This window comes from Fukomys damarensis, unplaced genomic scaffold (assembly GCF_012274545.1).
Source record: "Fukomys damarensis isolate Sample0158 unplaced genomic scaffold, DMR_v1.0_HiC HiC_scaffold_17, whole genome shotgun sequence".
NCBI lineage: Eukaryota > Metazoa > Chordata > Mammalia > Rodentia > Bathyergidae > Fukomys > Fukomys damarensis.
The window spans coordinates 38,797,955-38,817,884 of NW_022900929.1; the positions used below are offsets into that span (position 1 = coordinate 38,797,955).

Below are 19,930 nucleotides of genomic sequence, written 5' to 3' on the forward strand. Positions count from 1 at the left end.
CTGGGGCCGCGCTTTCGCAGCCGCTGCGCCTCCGCCTAGACTAGCCTGGGCTGCTTGTTTTGTCTCTGAAATTGACAAGGACGCAGGGAATCCGCTGCTAAATAATGTTTCTGGTAACTTTCACGTTCTTCCTCCTACCCTCCGCTCCCTGCCCCCGGGGAGGCACTGGCCCTAGTCTTCCCTCGCCTTTGGCGTCCTCGTCCTGATTATTAGCGTTTTTCTTCTCTTTTTATTTTGTTTCATTTCGCCTTTTGATTTATTGGATCCTTCGGCGGAGGCGGAGGGGGGTGAGGGGTGGGATCGGGGCTTCCTCCTCGCGTCTCCCGGGGTTGCTCGCTGTGCCTTTGCAGCCTCCGGCGGGAGCGGGGCCTCCCTGCGCCCCCTGCATCCCTGGCCTCGTCGCCTTCCTCTTCCTCCTCTAAAAGCTGCTCTTGGGTCGTGCTGTTTCATTTAGGATTTTAAAACAAGCCCTCTCCCCGTAACTTTCAACTCCGTTGTTTCGGCTGGTTTGGTTTCTTGTGTGTTCAACTTGTGCTGGGTACTTTTGTCCTTTCTGACTTTGTTTTTCTCCCTCTCTCTCTCTCTCTCTCTCTCTCTCTCTCTGTCCCTCCCCCCTCCCATCTCTGTCCCATTCCCACTCCTGGCTTCGCTCTCTTTCCCTTGCTTCTTTTTCTCTTTCCTCGCTCTGTTCTATCTCTCTGTCTCTTCTGTTCTCTTTCACCCCTGCGCGCCCTCCTCCTGGCCGGCTCTGACAGTACGATGAGCTGCCCCATTACGGCGGGATGGACGGAGTAGGGGTTCCCGCTTCCATGTACGGAGACCCTCACGCACCGCGGCCGATCCCCCCGGTTCACCACCTGAACCACGGGCCGCCGCTTCACGCCACGCAGCACTACGGCGCGCACGCCCCGCACCCCAATGTCATGCCGGCCAGCATGGGATCCGCTGTCAACGATGCCTTGAAGCGAGACAAGGACGCGATTTATGGGTAAACCGACCCCCGGACACAGCTTACTGTGTGTGAGTGTGAGCGAGAGTGTGTGTTTGTCGCGCGGGGGTGGGGTGGACAGCTAAGTGGGGAGTTGTTTCTGCATGGGTTAGGGGGCTGGTTGCCTTAGGAAAGGACAGTGGAGGGAGACAGCCCTTCTGCCCCTTTAGTCAAGGACCCGGAAGATGTAGACTCTTCTACTCCCAAGGCCCGGTGCCTCCAAACCCCACACAGCCAGAGTGGCTACGTCCTTAGAACCTTGCTGGGCCTTCTCCCCAAGGACAGGATTCCTGGCCAAAGGACGCAGGGCTGCTTGTTCCAAGCCCCCTAACAGAGGCCTTGATGAAGGGGAAAGTTTCCTGCTGCTAAAGAGCAACTTTTTTTTCCCCTCTTCAGTTTCCTACCGAGGGTCTGGGAGTCACTAAATGCAGGCTGAGCTGGGATCAGGGTTGCTTCTGTCGGCCAGGAAGTCCTAATCACCTACTCCTTAATTCTCTGTAAATAAAGGGGAAGACCTTGAAGTGCAGCGGGGTGGAAGGGACTGCTGCTTGCCCAGAGCTGTGCTGGGTTGGGGGAGCAGGGGAGATGGCTGGAAATTATTTTCCGTTCGGAGAGAACTCGGGGAGGGGTGGGCACGCACAGCACTAACGCATGCACCGCGGGCTCTTCCGGCTGAGGGTAGGTGGGGAAGGCAGCGGGATGCCGAGGGGAGGGGACAGTGGGTAAACAGCAACTGAGCCCAGAGCCAAAGGCCGCAAGCATCCCCGAAGTGTAGCTGAACCTCCCCGAGGAACACAAAGGGCATTTGCGCACGCACACTTCCGAGTTTTAAAACGCAATTTATTTATTTTTGTCTGCTGTAACGCTGGGAGAAATGTGGTCTTTGGAAGACAGCTCTTTGGTGTTTAACATTCCTATTATTTTGGCCCCCACACCCGGGCTTTACTAGAAGTAGAGCAAACAAGTTTATAAGGCAAGGGGATGGAGAGATAAGAAGATTGCTGTCTCGAGTTTAGGCAGTGTCTCTCCGGTGTGTGTGTGTGTGTGTGTGTGTGTGTGTGTGTGTGTGTGTGTGTGTGTAGGCGCGAAGCGTTTGGCCTTGTTTGAAATGCCCTTTAAAGCCATTTTTTATTTCCAAGATCCTCCCTTTCTTGGGAGGTCAGGGCTGGGTCTCTGGGGTCGGTTCTCAGCCTCTGTGGTGTTGAGGGAGCCTGCATGCACTCCCGGCTCCACGCTACCCCAGTTTCTTGGTTGTTTCATTACGTTCCAACAGAGGCATTTTTTTTATTTGGCGGGCAAAAGTGGCTGGAGGCATCTCTGACCAGATCTGAGGGACTTCTGAGCCGATGGGAAAAGGCCAGGCTGTGTTTCCTTTCTGTTTCTGACCCAGGCTCGGCTGGCTGAGGAAGGGCTGGAAAGTGTGATGCGTGCCTGTTGTGTTAAAGGACTCCAACCGTCCAAACTTGTTGATTACAGTTCTCCCTCCTTCCCCTCTGCACCCCGTCTCTGTGTGTGTGTCTCTGCGTGGCGCTGCCCGTTAGGCACCCGTTGTTTCCTCTGTTAGCTCTGGTCTTTGAGAAGTGCGAGCTGGCGACCTGCACGCCCCGGGAACCCGGAGTGGCCGGTGGAGACGTCTGCTCCTCTGACTCCTTCAACGAGGACATCGCAGTCTTCGCCAAGCAGGTCCAACCTCCTCGACCCGCTAGCCCTCCTGCGGCCCACCGCTCTCCCTCCCTCCCCTTTCCTCTGAGCTTTCCACCGAGCTTCACCTGAAAGAGTAGGGAAAGGCCGGGACACCCAATCCCTCCCTCTGGCCCACTGCACTCTGCGTGCCTCCTCCCTATCCCTGAGCCTGGGGCAAACTGGAAGCCGAGATAAACAGGGGTGTCTGCCCCCTCCCCAGCCAGGAATACAGGGGCTCGACCCTTGAATTAAAGTTGACCTGCCCCTAATCTGGGGCTTGGCCTTTTCCATTGCCTGCAGCTACTAGAACAAGAATTGGGGAGAGGGGCTATGGGGGACGGGGAGTGCCCGGGAGCCAGGGAAGCTGGCGCCTCTCGGAGCAGACTGGCCTGGAGGCGAGGGAAGTGCAGAGCCCCAGCCCTTCGGAGGGCTGTATCGGGGAGTACTGCGGCCTGAGAAGGGCCCTGCGTTGCTTGCTACTACTCCGCAGAAGCCGGTGTCCCTTAATGGGGCCAGGAACAGAAGGCCCTGCTTGTTTTTCAGGCGATCCCACTAATTTCAGCCACCAGGTTTCTTCGTGTGTTTTACTAAAGTCCCTCTCCTCCCGTCCTCCACAGCAGCTCAGTGGTAACAGGGTTTGCCTTCCAGAGCGATGGAATGATTCACGCTGACTTTCCCTGCTTCTTATAGGTTCGCGCCGAAAAGCCACTTTTTTCTTCAAATCCAGAGCTGGACAATTTGGTAAGGCTCTCTGACTTGTGCTCTTTCCCGGCGCTGGCCTTTCCCCTGCCGGGGAGCACCTACTTTCTCGGGGAGCCCCAGGGAGTTTGAGCAGACCCCCCACACCCACACTTCAGGAGCTGTGGGGCGTTAGGGAGGAAGGGAACAGCTCGGAGCCTGCGAGGAGATGGCGAGATGGGGGTGGCTTCTAGGAGGGCGAAGCCCTTGAGGCTGAGTCCTGGGGCTCGGGTCGAGAACTCGGGCCTCCGCAGTGAGCAGCAAGAAGTGAGTTATTTCCTCTGCTGGCTGGGGTGGGCTGCGGACCCGGGCTGCTAACCCTAAGGAAGTAACCGCTGCGGCGAGGGCGGGCTGGGGGTGGGCGCTGGGGTGAGGGCCAGGCCAGCGCAGGCCACTTTTAGGTGCAATTCTTTTGCTAATTTGCACGATTTCAATATTAAAAGTACTTAAATCCGCTTTCAAAGGCCCAGCCTCGCCATTCATCTTGAGTATTTCCTTCTTTAGTGAGGACGGATTTCGCTGGGTTTGCGGTTCTAAAAGGCTTTTTCGGTCCCGAGAAGCGACTTTTTTTTTTTTTTTTTTTTTTTTTTTTTTTTTTTTTTTTTTTTTTGCCTGAGGTCGAGGGAGGGGACTGTGAAAGAGGACTCGGGCGGGATCTGAAGGCCTATTCCGAGGAAAGCAGTTCTTACAAATAAACTGCACATTGAATGTCAGGGGAAAGGTATTAATATGAAGCTTAGGTCGAGTCCGATTCTACCCCGTGGCCAGTGAGGCAGAGACGATCAGTAATCACTTGGTTTTGCTGAGTATTTCTTGATGTGTGGGTTTTGCCTAGACACCTGCTTGGGTTTGTTGTTTTGTTTGTTTGTTTTTTGTTTTTCCTCCGCAGCCCAATTCACTCAATCTCCCACCCCCACCCTCTACCCCGAAGGACCTCGGAGTCTCAGGGCCCTAACCCCAAGCTCTTAAACTTTCCTTTCAGATGATACAAGCAATACAAGTACTAAGGTTTCATCTTTTGGAGTTAGAAAAGGTAAGCCGGAAATAACATTCTACTCCCGTGTTGATTAAGCCACGACTCCTAATTGATTGGGCTATGTTCTGCAAACCTGCAGTGGGAGGGATTGCATACCTGGAGATTTTGAACATGTTCCCACCTCCAGTTGCTCCTCCACCCAGGGGCTCGGAGGATGAGTGAATCAGGACAACCCTGCCCTTTAAAGCACCCCCCCCCAACTTTTCCCTCTGAACATTCAGGATTATTTTGGAATGAAGCGATTCATTTGTGCTACTGGACACTGTCCACGTGTGTTTCTATTAGCTCTGCTCACCCTGGGCCTAGAGTTTGCAGTTGGTGTAAGCAAAGGGAATCATCCTCTCTGTGGTGTCTTTACAGGGCTCTGCAGCTCACTTTCCCTAGCAAGCAAGACTCCTGGCTTATTGAATGGCAAATATTACTGCTATCCCTAGACCCAAGGTTTTAATATTTTGAAATGATCATAAAATTGGATTTTCCTCTCTGGTCCCCCAGTTTGAACCCAGTATTCCCAGTCCTATTTCTTTCCCTCTTTTTATTGTAACTTGTTGCTCAGGGAAGTCTCTGGAGAATAATATCTGCTGCAACAATTGCTCTATTGTTTCCTCGCCTTCAACTATACCCCTTAATTAGAGTTAGTTTGGAAGACATCACATTGTTGCTCTTTCCAAAGCAACCTGATATTTTTTCCTCTTTAAAAATGAAACACACAATAACAACATAAGCTAAACTCTCCACCATAATCCTCCTTCTAGGTCCACGAACTGTGTGATAACTTCTGCCACCGGTACATTAGCTGTTTGAAAGGGAAAATGCCCATCGACCTTGTCATTGATGAAAGGGACGGCAGTTCCAAGTCAGACCATGAAGAACTTTCAGGTTCCTCCACAAATCTCGCTGACCATGTAAGTCTGTGAGCCTTTGGCATTCTTTTAAAGCCACTGGATAAAAACCTTTTTTCAAAAACTTGTTTTAACATCTAATTCCACTGATTTAGTTTTCTTTTCTGTTTTAATGATTTGGTTGGTCTCTTTGGGGGGCTTTCCTCTACTTTTCTACCGTTATTGTGCTCTTTTTGTCTCCCTTCTCTTGGACCCCCTCCTTATATATGCTGAGAGCCAAAATAATAATAACAATAACAACAACAACAACACCAGGGAAACAAACCAGGGAGTTGATAGAATGATTTGTTCTCTTAATGTGTAAAGTTTCCTGGATTTGGTGACTTGTGTGTTAGCAAATTCTTTCTTTTGATATGATGTCTGCTGTCTTTTTCTGGTTTTTCAACTCTGTATACAGTAATCAGTGCAGCAGGGATAGAAAGAGGCAAGGCAGTGGGACAGGACCTGGGGAGGGTGGCTGAAGGAGAAAATTGGGGAGCAAGGACTGATTTCCCAGTCTCTCCCAGAGATGAAAATCCTGAGAATTATTGGCAATCTTGCCAATAATTGCATTAGAAATAAAAGAAGGAGTGAATGAACACATTACAATTCTCAGGGCTTTTACTCTATAGAAACTTATTGTCAGAATATAGACTTATTGCCAAGTGCCAGAAGCACCTTCATAATAAGAGACAGTAACCTTGATGGACCAGTTATTAACAATGTATTACAGAAAGCTGAAGGGAATTATGATTGAGTAACCATAGGTTAGTGGTTGAATTTTAACACTTAAACAGTTGGTGAATGAGGACGGAGAGTATAGTAAGGAATGACTATGTATGTCAAGCCAGGAAAGGAGATTTCTTTCTATTCTCTCTGTTTTTAATCCTATTTTGGAACCAATCTAGTGAGTCTGATGCTTTAAAAAAAAAAGCATATGTAGTGAGACTGAAAATTTGAAAAAGAAGCAAAGAGAAGAAAGATTACAGCTGGTAGGAAAGGCAAGAGTGGCGAGGTTAAAGAGTGGGTGTGAACAGCAGTTTATTTATAGGAACTCAAGCCTGGGGGTGGGGGACAGGGTTTCTATACATTGAGTTGAACTCACAACCTAGATGATAAAGGCTGTAGTCTGATAACTTCGTGGCTGAAATATTAATTTGACCCCCTGTATGAGTTAAATAGGCCCTGCCTCATGAAGGCAGTTTATGACCCGCCCCCCATGCCTGAGTGTTAAGAGTAATGAATTGAGACACCTGGACAGTAAACTTTCTGTGAGGCTTTCTTTTCCTGTCACCTAAAGTTTTGAAAATATGCAGGTGTAGATTTTAATAATTAACCTTTGCACCATCTGAAAAACCAGCCTAAGAATACAAGTTGAACAAAAAAAGGAAAGAAAAGAAAAGAAAACCTCAGTCTGGGATGTCCAGTTGTGAGGCAGAATAAATACCATGGTGTTGAAGGCTCCTATACCTGTCTTTACCCTTACTTCTTTCTAGCGCCGTGGGGGAAATGCTGTGGGCGTCTTTGTACTCTGGCTGTGTTAAATGAAAGCAAAAGGGTGCAGCAGCAGCTATGGAAAGTTTATTTGCTCAACTATGACTCTACAGTGTGTATGCTTGTGGTCCACAAGTCATGACACTACCACAGAAATATTTATTTAGGTTGTTTGTTATTTGTTTATGTTCATTGCTTTCTGTTTCTATATTCATGTGCATTTACATTATTGGGGAAATAGGCAGGGATCTATTTACATGGTTTGTGGAATGAGAGGTTCACAGTGTTTGAAGCCAAAAGCTTTTCTCATGTTGTATTTCTAGGGAACCCATCTACTTGGTTTTCTAGAACGTTTTCTTGGCAACTGTTTTTCCAGTGGATGTATGGAGCTAGAGTATGCTGATGTTTATGTAGAAGAGATAAGATAAACTAGGCTGTTTGGGGTATTGGCTGATAGACAATACCAATTTATGAAACTATTGTAATATTTAAATATACACTTAAGAAAGAATTGTACTTAGGAGACTACTGCTTTAATAATTTAACAGTCATCATCTTTGGATGAAAGAGTCAAAGCTGTCATTTGTTGCTCCCCTTTCCAGCCCCCAATCAAGTAAATATGACAACTGATTTATTTTGAACCCACGAGGGCTTGCCACCTCATTGGGCGTCATAATTTAAAGCCTTTTATTTCCTAGAGATCTGAACTATAGCATTTTTACTTTAGCCCCCTGCTATTTGTTTTGAAATGAAGCAATAATTTGTTCCACCAGCACACCAAGTGGGAAATGGAGAAGCGTGCCACAGACTTGTGTTCAGTGCAGAATGGGAGAGAAAGCCTTGGAGGACTCTCAGCAGTCCTTATTCTTTGGTACCATAGGTATATCGATTGTATTCATTGCCAGGCCTCCTCCTTCAACTCTACTAAGCCAATCCTCTTATGCTTTTCAGCCTTTCGGGCAAACTCGCCCACCCTCCACCCCCCCACAGCCACAAAAAAGTGAAAGCACCACAGAACCACTACCTGAAGAGTGATGTGAGTGGGACATTTTCCGCATGTAAATGTGTCCAATTTGAATCTTCAGGTTTATTTTTTCATTTGCTTTGATATGCATATTTAATACATTGCCCCAGGCTGGAGCTCATTTGGTGCGCTCTGGCTCAGGGGTGATGATGAACCAGTTCAGAAGGCCCCAGACAGCGTGTTGTTTTCTCTGTTTTATCTGTTGGCCCACTATTCTGATCTACTGAGCTTCCTCGTGGTTTTATTTGCACATGAAATGCTGAGAGCATTTCAACTTATTGGCTATGAATAATGACAGCTAAAAAAGAAATGTAGTTTAATTTGTTGTGTGCCAAGGTTTCTCTAGTGGAGGTGACAGTTTGTGACAGCTGTTTGACACCCCCAAAACACATACACCTCTATCCTTATTAAGTGGTATCAAGCTACATTGTGTGTGTGTGTGTGTGTGTGTGTGTGTGTGTGTGTGTGTGTGTGTAAGGCAAGGAGAGAAAATAAGCATGAATTTGGTGTATAAGGAAGCAGAGAGAAGTGTCGAAGGGAAAGTACCAGTACAGTTTTTTATTTTCTTAAGAACTTGAAAATATAAATGAATAGGAGTAACAGATATAAATAGCTTCAAAACAAGTGTTATTGGTAGACTTTTAAGAATGGATTTTATATACTGTTAAGTGGGAAACCATGCTGATTTCACATTCGGTGATGTCTTATAAATATTCCTATATAAATAATTGCATTAAAAGAGGATAACCACAGCAGTCTTGCCTTCCTTTTTTTATAGTCAGTGAAAATCCTTGATTTGTACATTTATTATTAACACACATGATGTGCATAATGATAAGAGGAAGTGTAGAATTAATTAGAAAACAAAGTGTACAATAATGCTTACTATTTTGTTGGGCTTAGTAAATTCATATTGAATGCTTATATTTTTAATATTATAATATGCTTTGTCTTATACTCTTATTATAACTCAAAGATAATAGTTATAGGTAGAAAATGGCTATCCCAATATTCTTTAGCACAGTAGAGAGAAAAAATATGTGATAGTAAAGGAAACAGGACTCTGATTTTCAGCTGTAGTTCATGTTAAGTTTTTCAGGCATTCAAATTTATCCTGTTTAAATAAATATGCCAAGAAAACAATTTTTTTAAAAAGTTTCAACTTGAAAACTGTTTTGAAATAATCATGCTTTTTCTATTCTGTAGTATCTCTGAGACATAGGTGATGTCTGCATTATCTATTTTATATAATTTTAAATCCTTAAATCTAGTACAGACAAATGGATTACAATTTCATATTTATATATAAGAATATGACCTATCTTCAGATCAAATTTAAACAAATGAAATATATTTGTTTAAAAATACATTCTCTAAAGCCAATCATTACTTGCCTGAAGTGCATACAGTTATGCAATTATATTGTTAGTCCTAGTTAATGGCCATAACGAGCTATATTTTATTTTCCTTCAAAAGAATTAAGTAGCAGGAAGAAAATACAATTATGTTTATTAATAGTTAATGGCAGGTGCTTTAACATTGACTGGCTCTGATAACATCACTAATAAAACAAAATTTACTTAACTTTTATGCTATAATTTAAATAAAGACATGCCAACATTTTCTTTTGCAACTTTGGATATGTCAAGTTTATTTATGTCTGTACAATTTTTAAAATGCATTACATTAGAAGGGAGAATCCCCAGAATTGTGATGCCTGACAGAATGCTGTAGATAAATGCTATGATTACCTGAAAAATTAGAAATGAGTGGTAGTGCAATGAGGTTTAGGTTTAAGTGGTTGTTCTCTGGAAGATCAAGAGAGAATAATGAGATTTGATAATAATATTAATAATGTGAATGAGTGACTTTTCCCTTAGTTTCTTCCATGGCAATGTAAGATTAGATGCTATGGTGAGTCATCCAAAGCCTCTTGGGACCCTTCCTACAGAGGGCTGTTCTGTCCATCAACTCTAGGAGACATGCTGGGGAAAAGGCAGGGCTTTTTGTTTGGTTTTGTTTTTTGCTGCTACGTAGGTTCTGACTTTTGCTAACTTTCCTATTATTTTCTCATCAATAATAATTATAATATTTAAATCATTTAGGTTGTGCAGTTGGAATATGTTTTCAATATAACAGAAGAAATAAAAGATAGGTATACTTGATAACCATATGGACATTCGCTAACAGATAAGAAAATATAGTGTTATTTGAATTCATTTGAATTAATTTTATACTGAATGTTCTCAAAATATCCCAATACAATTTAAAATTAGAAGAATCTTTACAATATGGCAATACACTAACAGTACATTTGTCTTCTCTGAAAGTTCTCAATTAGATGGAGGGATATGCAGCAAACACTCACCACTTTTGTGAGAGTTCCTCACATTTTAATTCCCAAAGCTTAAGAAAGAAGTTGAGATGGGGAGATGAGGGAAAGACCCCAGTTCTATTTATATTTTTAAAGAGTGAGTCCAGGTTCTGAAAGCATACACAGATCTCCTGAATTCTTATGTCTAGCATTTATTAAAACTATACAATTAGCATTTTTAACTTTTGTGGACTCAAATACCTGGAGGAGGAGTTTTCTTCTTCTTTTTACAAATATTTTAATTGGGAATTAAACCATCATCATAAAGTCATAGGAAATAAGTGACAATATTAATTATGTGTATTGATACAAGTATGTCTTCCTTTATTGTACACTGGTGCTTATTGTGTAACTATATTAGTTGCTTGCTTCCTTTTCTGATTAAAATATCTTCATATGTTTATTATTACTGTCTACCTGTGAGTACATATCCTGAATTACTTTACTGTGCTTTCCAATTTCATATATAATTACTGTATTCACTTGATGTTATTTAGCAGTGTGAGTTCTAGAAAAATCAAATGGTTATTTAGATAGTATTTTTAATAATACAGATAAGAGGAAGTGACCTCAGTGGTTATCTTGTGTCATTACTTCATTTTAAAGAGCTACAGGAAATGAGTCTGAGAGAAATGTAGCACATCACTCGCTGTGGGTCAGGTGGCCCATGAGAGTCAGCACCCTTCAGTCTCAGTCCAATCTCCTGTCTTCTATACCTCATCCACTAAAACATGTTTCTAGCTGGGGTCTAAAATGGCACTCAGATTATTTTAGACAGAACTTGTGTATGGGATGGCCTTCTCTTTCTTCTTCGAAGCCTGATATGTTTCACTTCAATACTCAGTTTTGTGTTTATTTAGAAACACATATTTTACCCCAGCGGTCCCATGGAAGAACCATATTCTGCGTGGAATCACTGATACAGGGAAATAGCCACCAATTTTCCAAGACTTATCAAGTCATATCCCATAGGCAGAAATGCCAATCTGGTTTACAGTGCTACAGTCCCACCATATCTGAGGCCTCAACAAAAGAGGGGCACTCATGATTCGCTTCCTTTGCCCAGAGACTCCAGTCCTCTCTGCGCTCTTTTCTAGATTTAGCAAAATTCAATGATGGTGCTAAATCAATTCTTTTTTAACTTCCAAGGGAGAAAACACTGGCAGGATTGTGTTTTCTAGGGAGAGCTGTGTATAAATGAGAAACCGAGGAGAGCGGCAGAGCGCTCTCCTGTGGCCCTGCTGCTATGAGCTCTGCCCATATTGTCTCCTGCTTTTATATTAATTACAACTTGCATTATCAGCTGTGAGTCTGTAGCCCAGCAAATAGAAAATACTGCCCCTAGAGACCAAGCTTCTTGTATCTATTTTCCATCTCTTTCTATTGTGTTCCACTCAGTATTCACTGGTTTTCTCCTGGTAACACTGCTCTTTAACGCAATTACATAATAGCAAGAAGAGTACCATATTTGAGTCCCAATTATTAAAGCCACTGGGAATAGAAACATTTTTTCTCCTTGCCCTGGGATGTCTTTCTGATATCTTTGACCGGAGTACAGGACATATATTCTGGAATGCCCGTACCTGAATACTCAGCCACACTCTTACACACAGAGAGCATCTTTTTTTTATTTTTCTACATAAATAATGTGTTTTTACATGCTTTTGTATGCCACTTTGGTCTCTGGATTCACTAAACTTCAGCACACAATTTGGCAGAAATCCAGACCGTTATTCTTGAAGGATGTAACTTGCAAAGTATCTAGGGGGAAAAATTAGAAAAGAGTTATGATACAAACAAGTATTTTAATTTGAGAAAAAGAAGGGAACGGCCTTAATGAGGAATACACTGTTATTCACAGAGGTTCCAAATTTCTGTGACCAAAGAGGATTAGCTTTTTATTGACCAAATTATCATTATGCATCTTTATATAAATATCACTATGTGTGTATAGCTGAATATGGACAATTTCAAGGAAGCCACTCTTCAATCTGAACCCCACCAGGGTCTCTGTGTTCTTCCTTCTTCCAGAGTAGAAGACTCACACGTGCTATTCCTTCACACAGAATTCTTGAGACACTGTGGAAAGAGACATAATATTTTTTGGTACTGGGGATTGAACTCAGGACCTTGTGCTTGCCAGACAGGCATGGCGCCACAGAGTTAAACCCCTGGTGAGAGATAATACTTTTTCAAGAGATCGTTTTTGAGGGGTGAGAAGAGGAAAGTGATAGGGGATGGTAGGTTAGATAATCAATTTGAGAAAATTTGGGCACCGGGCTAAAACCTGAAGACTTAACTTACTTGGAGGAATAGGTTGCTCTTAAGGTAGTACTTGCATATGTGGCTCATTTCGCTCCCATTTTGTTTAGAAAACACCTCCTGGGGAAAAAATCATTGAAAGAAATACACTGAATTATAGATGCATGGGTACTGACTTTAAAATTTAGCCCAGGTCGTGTGTGTGTGGGTGTGTGCGCCCTGGATCGAACTTGGGACCTTGCACTTGTGAGGCAGGCACTGAACCACTGAGTTAAATCCCTGGCCAGCACAGGTTTGGCTGATGAGGACAATCTCCTGTTTTCAGTTGCAGGAAGCCCGGCATGGATCCTGCAAATCATCGCAATTCTAAACAGAAGGATTTGCCCCAGCTTCATCTGAACAATTATATAATAGCTATCGGATGACATTTGCCTTAAAACATAGTTGAGGTGTTACTGGTTAATTATTGTAATTTTCATGAGGGGTAAGGAGCTTTTATAGCAGCCGGCTTAATAAAAAGCCTGCAGTGCATAAAATTAACATTGCTTGCCATGTACACAGGAAAGTTTAGCTGAGGTAAATGTGTTGCAGCTACTGCATTTTCTAAAAGGAGGCTTTAGGCTAGGCCCTTGCAGAACTAAACTCCGACTGCGTTATTCTTTTGTCTTTTCTCATCTAATTCTTCCAGCTCTCTAGCTGATTACCATCCTGGAAACAGCTGACACGAAGACACTGCAAAGCTTGAAGAGCCCCCTGTATTTTGTCCAACTTTAGCTTGAAATTGTGTGTGTGGCTTCTAACTTAGATAAAAAAAGAGCTCACAACAGTGACTTCACTTAACACAGGCTAGAGAACTTGGTTTTCATTTTACCATACTTAGTTTCATTCACTAATCTACTTTCTCCAACATACCATTCTTTTAGAGACCTACACCTATGCTGTATTTGTGGTCATGAAATTTTTGCTCAGGGTTTTCACTTTGCATCAGTTGCTTGCCTGATGGCAATGCCAGTAGCATTATTTGATACAGATGTTGTTAATCCATAAGGTTCTGAATTATTTCATCGTTTATCAAAAACCCCAAATATTAATTTTCAATCAGTTTGTAGCAGATCTGTAGGGGGGGAATTTTTCTTTTGTTATCGTTTCAAGTAAGAATATTTCCTTATTTTGTGTCACCCAGGTTCCTGGTTTATTTTGATAACGTTTTATATACTCTATACATTTTGGAGTTTTAGGTGAGAAATATGATGGACTGATTTTTTTGGATAAGCTATTTGTGATGGTGATATGCCAAGAAAGCTTCTAGAAGGTCAGGAGGTTTGCATGTTAAGGATCCCTGAATCCTTATTTACCAGTTAAGAGCAGTGGTGTACTTCGAGAGTTTGATTTTTTTAAAAAAGTTTTTGCCCCTCCCCTTAATCTCCCAACAAATCCACTACTTGCCAGTAGGTCTGTGAGTTCAGCTGATGCATGTGGCGTACAGGTAACAAGTGCACAGCTTGACCCTTAAGGCTGCTGTGTTTCGTCTATAGCTCCTGCTCTCTGTTTCTGCCAGAGGAAATTCCATCTCTTGCCTGCCTTAATGTGGTGCTGATAAAGTCCTTCCTGTACATTAGAAATCCTGTTTTCCTTTAAGCAACAGCAGGGTATTGGGAATGATCAGGAAAGGGGAGGAGGAACCAGAGAAGAATATACTCTCAGCAAAGCAGCCTGAGCTATATAACTTCGCCTTTGCATGTCCTTTGAAACAAGTAGTTCTTCCAGAAAGTTGACTGCTCAGTCATTTAAAGTTTCCTTGAAGGTGAAGTGAAAGTCTTATCTTGCTTACTAGATGGCAAATTTCTCAAATTTGTTTCATTTAAAGAATTATCATTTGTGCAAATTATTCAGACCACTAATAATGTGTTAGGTAATGGTGCAGTGATTCACGTCTTTGCATCTGTTGGTTACATAATCTGTCACTTGGTCACAGTTTTGAGAGTTTACAGGTTATTTTAGGACAGTGCATTGGAAAGATGTAAAGGTCTGTTCTGTAAAGTCTTGAGCCTGTGATGTTTTGATGGAGTCACTGAGTATTGTAGATGTTAATGTTCTGAAGTATTTACTACCCCAAAGCATTGGGCCTGTTCTTGGAAGAATGTTCCCTCATTAGGATAGCAAAGTTAAAAGAGACTTTAATTTTAGGTAATTTTTTTCTTACTTCAATAATACTTTCACCATGATGTGAATTTCCAGTTAGCTTTAGCAAATATGTAAATGATGTAGCCATCCATCAGGTTCTAGAGCATCTTTCCTCCTCCTGTGCACTCGTTACTAAAAGTACGGCACACCCTAACACAGTGTGTATGTATGCCTAGTTCTACAGATGCTAATCTATACACGTTTTTTGTCTCCCTTTGCACTTCTCCTCTGGGTTCCTCATTTATGGCTGAAATGGTGACTGGACAAATTCCTTGACATCCTGACATCAGAACCCCTCATCATGGCGAGACCATGACGATGCGACCTCAACCCACTCAGCCGGCACGCCAGGACCCTCCAGCGGGGGCCATGCGTCCCAGAGCGGAGACAACAGCAGTGAGCAAGGTAAAGGGTCCAGAGTTGTCCTTGTGCAAAGTAGGTGTGATTGCAACAACTTGAGACTTTTGTGATATCAGCTGCGTCCTTGTAAACAGGAGAGTGGCAGGTGAGAGTATAATCAGCTACTATTTAGGGAAACAGTGTCTTCTCTTCTTCACTTATTTTGTTTCTAAAAAAGAAAGTCAAAGTGAGCTCTCTACTCTTTAAGTAGGCATTACAATAATGACTGGTTCTGCCAATTTTCTTTTAAACAAATTTGGTTATCTATGCTTCATTCTGGGGTTAAATAAATGGAACAACAGACCTACTTTACTGCTATAATTCGGTAGTTTTGATTGTACTATAAACAGGATATTTTGCTTATAATATCAACTATAAGAATTCTCATTTATCAAATAATTATACCTCCAAAGCACATCAGACCCAAAAATCTGTTCTTTGCTCCAGAAATACGGGGGAATTTTTATATGGAATCTTATCTTGGGAAAGTGGATTTTTAAATTCTTAGGAAATTATTTGTTCCTATTTCCATTTAGCTGACACAGTGACTTTTGTCACAATTCCTAAAAATTAGAATCATCAGAGAGCAAGGGGGCATTAACTTCAGATGTCAAGGAAATCTTGTGCCACTTAAAATAAATTTTACTGTTTTAAACTCACCTATTGCACAGAGAGCAGTTATATATTGGTAGGGATGACTCTTCGAGGGCTAAAATTATAATTTAAAGGGAGATGCATTATTAAATGTGTTCCAGGAAAGTGTATAGATTTTACTTTTTAATATTTTATATTAGATGGTGTCTGATCTCCTAGGTCTATTTCATCTCTATTATGACTGTGTTTATAGCCACAGTATTTAAGTATTAGACAGCCTTCCAAGTACAGGGCAGTATAGCAGCTTGAACTATAGTGATATACGTCATTTAAAAGGGGATGGTTGATATAGGGTGAATGTCTTCCCTCCTCCAGGTTTCTGGCCAGTGGTTTAGACTCCTGAGTTCTAGAAAAGTCTAGGAAAATAGAATATTTATAGAATGTGGTTCACTTGCAAATGAGTCCAAATCAGAATCCACCTTTTAGCAAGTTTGGAGCTGGCCTAGAGGTAAATCCTATGAGGTGGCAAACTGGAAGAACTTGTGAGTTGTATCTCTTTGGGTTTTATATACTAATTTTATGGTACCAGTTAGCCTATATATAAAATAGAAACTAAATTAGAAGGCGTTTCAGAGGTACCTTACACATAGATTTCAATTTGCAGTGCAACGAGTTGACGGTGGTTCCTTATCTCAGTGGTGTCAGATCCAGAAACCCTTCAACCCCTCCCTTCTTCCACCACCCCAAATTGTAACAGCAGAAAGGGAGAATGTATCTGTTGTAAAAACAAAGCACCCTAAACACTGCATAAAAGAGTGGGAAAGGAGACGCTGATTGAACAGTCTAACAAGGCCATCTTCCAGAGACTTCTTGTGCAGGAGGCTTACTTTGACCTTTCACTGCTCAGGAGCTGGGCGCTTCATTTTTCACATTCTTGCAATTACGTTAACGCTTCAAGCATTTCTGACTCTGAGTCAGCTAGCAACACCAGGCATAACTCAACACTGTGAGTTTTTCTCCTCTCTGTAGATTCATTAACAGGTCACCAAGGTCCCAAATGAAATTTAAAACTGACTGGTTCTGTTGGGTTGGTTGACTTATGGGATAGTAGGCAAAGTAGGAAGGGCCAAGGAGGAGAGAGGTGGAGAAGAGAAGACCCTAGGGTTTGGAGCAGCAAGTAGTTTCGGCAACAGGCGGAACATGATGAGTTTTTATTTTAGTTTCCCAGTTTTGTTCTGTTCTGTTTTGTTTTTGTTCAGGAAAGAGAAGACCTCTGAGACTCATACACTGGGTAGAAATGATGTGCACAAACCTCTATGCTGTGTGTAGCTGCATCCACTTATCCCACATTGAAGGGTTTGATCCCTAGAGGATTTTGTTCCTCTAATCATATCTCCATAGGATTAAAGAGTAGACACGGTAGCTTATGTGTGTGAGCACTAGGAAGTCAGTCATTTTACCGTGTTAAAGTTAGAGAGAGAGAGAGAGAGAGAAGAAAGTTAGGATTCCTATAAAGTGAAGATTGTTTAGGCATAGAGAATTTCCTACATAGCTTAAACTATCTGTCTGTGGCTAAAATTCACGTTTAGGGATATTCTGGTTTTTTAACAGCAGACTAAATTTTGAAGGCCAGACTTGCTTGTATTTTATCACACTCATGCCCGTATTAGTCTTTTAAACATGGTTTCAAGATTTTTTGGTATTTTGTTCCACTAAATTGTCCAGAGTAGCTTTTGGTGGAAAAGATTAATTATCTACTTCAGGGCAGAGTCAACAGAGGTATTGACTGAGGTTATGTATGCTTATCATAAGTTAAATCTCAGGGTTGGTGTAGAAGGGAAAACATGGGAATGTATGTTCTTTGTATTAAATATATTGTAATGTTTCATTGGAAACCAAGTTTTCAGTTTAAAAAGGAGTTTTCTTGCTTATTCAGAATTTATTAGCACAACAGGCATATGGAAAACTGTAAAATGATTCAGTTTCAAAACAAATGATAAACAGAAAAAATAGGGATGAATTGTACTAAATACAATATTTTCATACACATTTTAAATTAAACTTTAATAGCCATATGCTATAAAACAATACATGCATTTATGTTGCTTTATAATTTTTGTGAATATTTTTGCTTTAATGATTTGTACAAATCTTTACTTTGGAACCTAAAAATATCTCATTTTATGACCTAATAGTGAAAGAGCTACAGTTACACAGGTGAAAGGTCATATTTTCCTCCTTAGTGTTTGTGCAAGAAACAAAAAGAAGAAACAATTTTTTAAAATATTGTAAGAAATAAACTTGGTAAAATGCAAAACCTGACTTTACCGTATCTTTCCAAGAGCACATGCCTAGCAGTAAACTATATAAATATGAACCAGACTTTTCTTTCACTCTGATTTCTCTTGCTAAAAGCAGCCAAAGAGAGGGCATTTGTCTTGTTAGTCACATTAGAATGAGGAAGGAAATCTGGTTTTTCAAGGATAGAATCAGGGTACAGACTCAGAGCTCTGGGGAAGTAACTGGCCCTCTTTGTGTCTGGCTTCCCATCAGTAAAATGGGGCTTGATAATAAGGCTTGGGGTCCCTAATTCTGTACCTGCTGAGTCAAAAGCTGCTTTGTATTTCATTGTGTATTTTGCCAGAGCAGACTTGGGAGCAGCCTCCTTGTTCCTAGAGCATTTTGAGAGCCTTAGATGAAAGGCACAATATATGTATAAAGTATTATTATTATTGATGGGTTTGTGTAACTCCCATTAACGCTGATGGGAGTTCTGCATGTGAATTGGCAAGAGAATAGACCCCTCAGTGTTTAGAGCACATGAAATTTACATTTTTTCCACTGCTGTAATTGAGATGTTGACAAATTGGAGAATATTGATGAGCCTTTGTTTTAAGTATTTTGTGCCAAGTTTGTTTTATTTTTCCTGGTTTGAACAATGGTATGGGTTCAGCAGCAATGAATAAAAAGGGTAGAGTAAAGATAACTTTGTAATTCAATATTTTGATGTGCCAATATGAAATAAATTGTCTTAGGCAAATGGAATATGCTGTTTTAATCATTAGCTATGCATGAAAGAAAAATTGATGTTGACATCTTTGCTGTAAAATCGTTGTAATGGGGCCTTCCTTACAATTCATTTTTGTAAAATTCATTTTGTACATTTTGCAGCAATTGAACAATCCCTGCACTGTGAATAGGCAGGATTCCCAGAAATACCGAGACAGTTGGCCCAGTAACTGCACACACCACACACGTTAACCATACTGTTGCCAGACGCAGTTTAACCTAAATGCAGTAGCACTTGGGCATCTCTGATTCTAATCCTTCCGGACTCTGAACTGCAGAGCCAGCATGGTTTCCTTCTACTCTGCCACCCATTTTATCATCCAGGCAGTGAGGCTGGAATTCCACAGCTAGACATTTAGCTATGACACAGTTCTTCAGTAATAATCAGGGTGTTGAAATCTACTGTTATCCCTTACTAGTGAATGCCAGTGCTTCTAGGTAAGCAAGCCTCTAAGAGATCGTTGAACTTTGGAGTTTATAATACACGTGATAGTTATAAAATAGTATTTTTCCTCACCAAAATATTGGAGCTACATATTCAAAGGGTACGGGGGAAAGCTCTCAGTCCCACTTACTGTGGGTCCTGAGTATGTTCTACTGAGATTTTTTATTCAGTCTAGGAAAACTCTTGTCAATGGAATGTTTTCATAGTGCAGCAATCTCTTTAAAATAACCCTAAATACAATATGACAGATGCCATCTGGCATAATCTTTTGCTAGTTGCTTTTAACTTTTATTTTTCCTAGAGCTAAGTTCATCCCAAACTGGTCACTTACTGTTATGATAAATACAATGACATTTCTTTTTCTTCCTGTCCTCCTAATTGTATCAAATTTTTTCTGAGACTGTAATTGATAATTGAACATGTCCGAAGAAGAAGCTGTTGTATGTGGAATATTAATATTGCATTTTCTTTTTTTCTCCCAACCCCCGATGAAAATTTTTTTTAAAATACCATCTTTCAGGCATTAGCAAACATCCAAATAATTTCTGTTGATTTTGTTAGGATTTTTTACAATAGTAACTATTAGAAATAAAATCATACTCTTCTAATAAATAACTGCTCTGCAAGCATATAATCGTGCCCATAAATGCTTAAAAGCTTTCTATAATTGCTGTTAATTTTGAATAATTTCTTCCTATATGTATCAACTTACTTGAAAAATCCAGAGTTGGGATTTCTATATATATTTTTTTAACTTAG

At 41.5% G+C, this 19,930-nt stretch overlaps 1 protein-coding gene across 9 annotated transcripts in view; it reads left to right on the forward strand.

Moving 5' to 3' along the window:
• The window catches only part of Meis2 (Meis homeobox 2), a 203,782-nt gene that overhangs the window by 709 nt on the left and 183,143 nt on the right, over nt 1-19,930 (forward strand). For 4 of the 9 annotated variants that reach the window (XM_010624630.1, XM_010624632.1, XM_010624634.2 and 1 more), the window contains exons 2-7: nt 756-988; nt 2,530-2,671; nt 3,362-3,412; nt 4,392-4,442; nt 5,201-5,350; nt 14,955-15,069. In XM_010624630.1, the coding sequence (XP_010622932.1) occupies nt 756-988; nt 2,530-2,671; nt 3,362-3,412; nt 4,392-4,442; nt 5,201-5,350; nt 14,955-15,069 (742 nt within the window). Of the gene's footprint in view, nt 1-10; nt 114-755; nt 989-2,529; nt 2,672-3,361; nt 3,413-4,391; nt 4,443-5,200; nt 5,351-14,954; nt 15,070-19,930 lie in introns of those variants that run through there. The other 5 variants (XM_010624631.2, XM_019207577.1, XM_010624635.2 and 2 more) reach the window with 4 other exon arrangements.